The following is a 7,131-nucleotide window of genomic DNA, read 5'->3' on the forward strand; positions in this document are numbered from 1 at the left end:
AAATGATAAACCTTGTTTTTATTCTGTTTATATGTTCTTGTGGTTCTTGTACGTTCTTGTAAATGCTTGAGTGCACTTCTTTGAGTGTGTGCATATATAAATTCTGTTTTTTTTTTCAACGTCTGTATGAGTTATGAAATCAAGGGCAAAAGTGTCGACAAAAACCAAAAAATTTCACACTTCACTCGTAATCTTTCTTTTGTATTGAATCTGCCATAATCATCAATCTTTCTTGAACATTGGTCTTAAACTTTAAAACATAGGAGGTGATTTTCTCAATTTGTTCGCTCATCTCTCTTCTTCTCAACTGAATATCACCAATAGCACTATTTTTTGCTATATTGGCATTTCTCAACCGTTTCTCTAAATCAAGCAGTGAGGAGGTCATAGACATCTTAATCTCTCTGACCCTTTGCTCAGTTTCTTCAATTTGGCTAGTGAAATCAGTCTGCTGGCGATACAGATTTTGTGCAATATCGTCACACTTGCGTTTGGATAGCGAATCTTGTATTTGCAAATCATCCACTTCGTCTCGTTGCTGATTAATCATTTCAAGGATAGAATTTATCTTGTCGTCAGTAGCTTGTGATTCTTTCGTCATATCAACAATTTGTTTCTTCAACATATCGATAAACCCAATCAACTGCACCCTTTCATCATTAATCGATTTGTTTTCAAGAATCTCATCTCTCCCAAGCGCCTCAGCGGAATTGGTTAAGCCTTCTTCCTTCACGGCATGATTCAACCTTAGTCCAAATTGATACCCGCTTATTTCGTCATAATTGAGCCTTTGGACACCTTGATTGTATTCCAAAAGCACGGTTTCAAAGTCCTGTACATTGGTTTCCAATTCAAAGATTCGGTTAGCCAATTGGTCCTTCAATTCTTCTCCCTTCAAGTGAGCTGCCTCTACAGCTTTTGTATAAGAGTCTCGCTCGATATGTAGTCGATCAATTTGGTCAATATGAAGCCCTCGTTGCTGAAGCTCGATATTCAAATCTTTTTTTGCCTTGTCTAGTTGTTTGAGCCTCTCAGTCATCAGGTGGATTTCATTTGATGCCATCTCAATTTTAGTTTTCCAATCGGGAATCATTTTCTTGACTTGAACAATATATTCCTTTAATTTTTCGTGGTCATCCTCTAGCGCGGCTGTTTTCCTATCGGCATCGTTCTTGAGTTTCAACTCCACCAACTTTTGATCTGCAGTTTCTTGCAATGCTCGAATCCTCTCTTCTCCACTATTGAGCAATTTATCACAGTTTTCAATCTCAAGATTAAATCCACGTTCTAAATCTTCATATTGTTCATCATAGTTTTCATCTTCGGTGAAATATTTTTCATAACATTCATATGAGTACTGAAGAAAGATTTTGTCAAACTCATCGGTTGGATCATAATCATCAATGGTACAGGAGTTGAGTTCACTAACTTCGACTAGCCAGTCTAATATGCCCAAGAAAGTGGGCCAATTGTGGCCTCCTACAGCACCAATCTGAGTCTTTGTTATATTGCCCAAATAGGGGTAATCCAACGCTCTCAAGGTAAGAAAAATCTCTTGTTCGGGAGTCTTTTCAAATCTAAACGAAGAGTCTATTGTGAAACATATGAATTTAAAGATCTCATTGAAATTGCTTTGTGTAGGAAATTTCAACAAGTTTTCACTAAATGTCATCCGTGACTTCCTTTCAAAATCGTGACTCACAAGAAAGTTGTTGATGTGCCTTTGCATTTGTTCTTGAAAACCTCTATCCCTCAACGGTCTCGGATCAAGTATGTGAGGTGCAGCTATTCGTGAAGATATTTGTTGCAGCAGTAGTGGTATTGGTATTTGCAGCAGTTGCTGCTGGGATGACAGTGGAGTTGTCTGAGATGCAAACATATTCCGACTTGATGACTGTGCCTGCAGTTGCTGCATTTGTGAATTTAGAATGGCTTGTTGTTGGGATGGTGGTTGTTGTAGCCCAAAGCTTTGACGTTTTCTATTCGTTGACGCAGATGCAGAAAGAAGTGTTGACCTTCGTTTAGCACGGTTTTGGGGTGTATTCATTTCATTGATAAATGATGAGGTGGGATTGGTTTGGTATGTATTTCTGCTGATGGATTGACTGTAGAACTGATTATTGCCGTTGCTGTTAGTGTTAGTGTTATTGCTATTGCTATTGCTGTTCAAATGGCTTTGTTCTGTCGATTGGATGGTTGATGTTCGTGAAGCTAAACTCTGGGGTATCCGTGATCCACCTGGTTGTTGACTTCGTAGTGCTAATGATGGGTTGTAAGACACGGCGGAAGAGTAATTCATCTTTGTTTTCTTTTTTTTGTTTTTTTTTTTATTCAAAAATGTAGCTTCATGTAGTGTAATATGTGCTAATCCTTACTGGCATACAAACTGTATGAATCTTGTTGTAGATCCAATCGAGGTTTATGTGGATAAGCAATAGATCTGGACCCTTCTTCTTGTATTATTGTTATTGTTATTGCTATTGTTGTTGTTTTTTGCTACTGCCAGTTCTTTTCTGTTCTTCTTCTGCCTCTTCTTCTTGTGACTTTTCTTGCCCGTTCTTTTCACACTTTTAGATGTTGTTTCCGTGTTTTTCCCAAGGGCCTAACACAGTGTAAGTGTTTATTCCTTATACAATCCTTAAACCTTGTTTGTGGTAATAATCAAAGGGCCTCGTAAATAGTTGATATGATATATGCCCGCAATTGATTCTATGCTACCGATGTTGTTTACAAAAGTTGATTTATGTGTAAAGTCGTGGTTTTATTTCGTGTCTGTCTCTTTTTTTTTTTGTATTTTTTTTTTCCTTCTTTTTGTTTGTCTTCGTATCTTTCTTTTCCTCTCTTTCTCTCTCTCTTTCTTTTATTGTCGCTTGTCTTGAATACTCTCTCTCTCTCTCAAATTCTGTCTTTGATTTGTTTTGATTTTGTTTACTTTTGGGTGGTAGCGCTTACCACTTTTTCGTTTTCTATTTTATTTTTTATTTTTTTACTCTCGTTGTATTCTCAAATTGCTTCACTTGTGCTTCCATCAACTTTTTACCTCCAAGTTTACCCTATCCTTATTGTAAAGAAGTTTATATGAATCATCCACGTTAGTTTTTTGGTAAAAAAAAACAACTTTCTACGTCTTTTAACCCAAGTTCCTTACCTCATCACATGTATGATTGGGGGTGGGGAAGTAGGGGGATAGAGGAGTTAGTTGCAGTAACAGTGACAGTAGCAGCAGCAGAGACTCAAAAGAAAAAGGGAGGAAATTGGGAAAAGGATGCGTTTAAAGTGTTGTTATTGCCATCACCCACAGGTTGAATAAACTACATAGCTGAATTACTTTTTCTTTTTTTTTTTGACATCTAGAGAAGGAGAATAGGTTTCAATGCTAAAGTATACAGCTCATTCTTTTGTATTTATAAACTTCCTCACTGTACTTAAAAAGAACAAGCTTTTGCTATCTAATTACATCGTCGTAATGATCCTGTGCTGTTGTTATTTTTTTTATTTGTTTCGTTGTTTGTTTGTTAATTCTTTGCTCTTTCTATCCAAGATTATTTTGATTATTGAAGGTCTTCCAAAAAGGTGTTGTAGTAAGTCCCTCTTGAATGTTTTTACAATATGAGTTAAGGGTGCTCTCTCTCTAAAACAAATTACAATAACAATGTCGTGGTGTCAAGTATTTGGTTGCAAAACCCTGTAAAAAAAAATAAGTTAGAAATAAAAATAAAATATCTCATAGAAAGGAAAACGTACAAAACTTTTAGACATAGAAAGAAAGAACGAAAGAAACAAACAAACAAACAAATTATTAATGTACATTTCATATACAATACCAATTTTTTTGGTTGTAAAAAGGTACAGTTGATGCTATTGGTTTCACTTTTCACTATTGTTTCTTTTACAAAGTTGTAAAGATTTGAAGCAATTGATCACGTTGAAGGGTGTTGACTAGAGAACAACATTATGCCGCTGTGTGAAGAAACCGAAAAAAACAAACAAACAAAGACTATAACAAAATAAGAATCAGAATACAAACAATAAAGAAGCAGATTGCAGAACTTTAGTTAGTTTCAACAGAAGGAGTTTAGAAGGAAAAAGCAAAGGAAAAGAGGTCAATGAGAACATCAACAAGTGAATAGTTGCCATCTTTCTCATCTCTGAATACTAAATTTAATATTCCAGTTTCCACCCTAGCACATTGGTCGGGATAGTCAAAAAAAAAAGGAAAGATCTGTTGAAACTTCTTCATAATGTACTGCAAATATAAAAGGTCATGTTTTTTTTCTTATTTTCTTTTGGGAAGTAATTGTTAACTGTTATTGTTGTCTCTCTTTTGTTTTTTGGCTGGTGCGTGATAGTTTATAATTTGCACAGTCTGTATTTTTTTTTGTGCTTCCTTTGTTGCTCAAAGAGATAAAAGATAAAATAGTATAGAGGAATCCCGGGTACACCGTAGTACAATGTGAGTAATCCGCGGGGCAAGGGAATGCGAGGCAGTATAGAGGTGGGGGGGGGGGGGAACAAAAAAACAAAAACAAAAACAAAAACATTTATTGCAAATAGTTTCCACCAGCCCATGTTCTATAACATTATTTCAGAACTTTATTACGATCCTCATGTTGAAGCTGTCTCTGTTTACAATCATGCTCACAAGGTGTATTTCACAATTAGAATAAGTGATAATAATCATTTTTTGAGATAAGGGGAAACAAGTTATGTGGGCAGCACAGGATTCGCACTCCTTTTGTATGTATTTATATGTTTATATATTTTAGTAGCATAACGTGTATGTATGTATGTATATTTATATATGTTTACATTCACTATACATAATGTTTCTTTTTTTTCTCTCTTCTTTTCGTTCTCTGTTGTTGTTGTTGTTGTTGTATGTTTTTGCGCATTTTGTGAGATTAAGAGTATGCGAGCTTTTTTTTTTTTGGTTTCTGCTATTGTTGTGCTTGACGTTCTAAAATAGGTTGACAAAAACAGTTGAGACTAAAACCCAGCCCAACTCAAAAGCAACACTAAGGTAAAATTCTCAAACAACTCAATACACGCTTCAAACAACTCAATACACGCTTCAAACAACTCAATACACGCTTCAAACAGGTTGAAAACAAGTTAAAAACTAGTTAAAAAACTAGTCTACTCTCTGCCCACCATAATATAGGTATACAAGTTGCAATAAGTCCAACACCAGTTTTAGCTTAGTTTGTCACCTTGATCAAACCCCTTTAATTTTCTTTCTTTTTTGTCCTCAATACTATTTCTACAACATAGGACAACATTTACAAAGAAGTCACATTATATGATACAACAATGAGCAAACCATCAACACCAGTCACCTCTCCCAAATTGCAACAAACATCCACCACGGGAGCAAACGATGCTGCCACTTCCACAGTTTCTTCCTCGGTTTCATCCACGGTTCTACCGTCCATAATTTCAACAGTTGCCAACTCTGACAACAAAGATGACAACAAAGATGACAACGGCAGTGGCAATGGAAAAAGCAGTACCCAACCTACAAGCGAAAGTAGCAACAATAATGGCCATAATTTCAGCAACACCACTAGCTCACGACCTGCAAGTTATTCACATGTCCAATTAGATAAGCCGATTTTGAATCCACCAGCAACCCCTTCACCACCAAACCGAAAACGAGTATCTGCAACATTTGTTAAAACTCCCGAACAACAATCAAAAGAATCTAGCGGACTTAAAAGAAACTCTGTGCAACTCCCGTTTACCCCGTCATATAAACGAACTAGTACCGGTGGCTTCCGATCTCCAGATGGGAAATTATCATACCACAATGTCAATTCTCCTTACAGTGCAGCCCACCTATTGAAAACTCCACGCCATTCCCTAATTGATGACGACTCGCTTGATAATGATAATGACCACGACAATGACAATGATAACAATGATGAGGAAAATGGAAGGAAGTTGAAGATGATAAAGACTCCACAGTATTTGAACACAGCCAAGCGCTTGTTTCAAAATGACGACTCTTTAGCAGCATCCCAATTGCAACTGCAACTGCAACTGCAACTTCAGCAGCAAGCGACATACTCAGCATCTAGTCCTCCACGAGATAACAATTTTCTGGAGATTAGCTCACAATTGAAAAACAAATTGTCTTCGGCATTTGGGAAATTACAAAAAGACGAAGCGCTGCTGCACCCGCTGCCGCACAAAATTACATTTACTGAATTATCTTTTGATTCACAAACTTCTCCAACTAAAAAGTATAATCCTGAGACTAAAATGAAGCTCGAGAGTACTTGGGTTCCAACAAAAACACTCAACAGAGCCAATTTGAATTTACAAACTCTACAACTGTCCCCATTTCCAAATCAACCATTGTCATCAACCACATCAACCACATCACCAGCACCAACAAGTGCTTCTACTTTAGGAGTCTCGCCCAGGAAAGAACACTTTGGATTTAGGTCAAACACCACTTCGCCATTGAAAAACTCGCCAGTGCTAAAGCAGTCGGCAAATTTAGCTTCCATCTCTAGATTAAATGATATGCCTTCGCCGGATGAAGAATCTAACGCACAAGCAGCATTACTCGCCGCTTTATCACGACTGAAACGCAAGTCATTCTCGTCGAACCCAGAGGAAACTCGAAATAATAATGGTTATGCTAGTAGTGGTAATCATCAACAACAGCGTGATCATCCACATCATAATCCACAATATAATGCACATCATCGCCAGAGCCACGACCACAGTAGGAACCATAGTCTTGGAGGTAATAACCCGCCTCTACAAACTACTAATGCACCACCATTAAATATAAACACTGATATTAAGTTACCTCCAATAAGACCTAGATCGTCATTTGACGATAAGAACAACGAGAAAGATGCTGTATATTCATTAATGGCCCTAGCTTCGCCTCAAGCAGTAGGGTCAAGGCGAGGAGTGGTTTTCAATGACGAAACAGACGATGATGAAGGCAATGTTTCTGATGAAACAGTTGATGAAGATTAGATGAGAAATAAAATTCAAACGGCTAAATGGAGAAAGAGTTTTTTTGATGCCAAATGCTCGAGGCTTGATGCTCGAGGCTAGATGCTCGAGGCTTGGTGCTCGAGGCTTGGTGCTCGAGGCTTGGTGCTCGAGGCT

The 7,131-nt window shown here is 37.2% G+C and overlaps 2 protein-coding genes across 2 annotated transcripts; one reads left to right on the top strand and one right to left on the bottom strand. All coding sequences in view use genetic code 12, as the record gives it.

The window, feature by feature from the left end:
• Positions 1 to 181: 181 nt before the first annotated feature.
• NDC80 (kinetochore-associated Ndc80 complex subunit ndc80) lies at positions 182 to 2,299 on the bottom strand (the record flags this gene model as incomplete). The annotated part of the gene is made up of 1 exon (XM_001527534.2): positions 182 to 2,299. One exon carries the CDS (start codon positions 2,297 to 2,299, stop codon positions 182 to 184), a length of 2,118 nt encoding a protein of 705 aa, XP_001527584.2.
• Positions 2,300 to 5,310: 3,011 nt separating this feature from the next.
• On the top strand, positions 5,311 to 6,996 carry PVL30_000101 (uncharacterized protein; the record flags this gene model as incomplete). The annotated part of the gene is made up of 1 exon (XM_001527535.2): positions 5,311 to 6,996. The coding sequence occupies one exon, from the start codon at positions 5,311 to 5,313 to the stop codon at positions 6,994 to 6,996; it is 1,686 nt and encodes a 561-aa protein (XP_001527585.2).
• Between the last annotated feature and the right edge of the window lie 135 nt (positions 6,997 to 7,131).

This window comes from Lodderomyces elongisporus, chromosome 1 (genome assembly GCF_030384665.1).
Source record: "Lodderomyces elongisporus chromosome 1, complete sequence".
NCBI classification, from domain to species: domain Eukaryota; kingdom Fungi; phylum Ascomycota; class Pichiomycetes; order Serinales; family Debaryomycetaceae; genus Lodderomyces; species Lodderomyces elongisporus.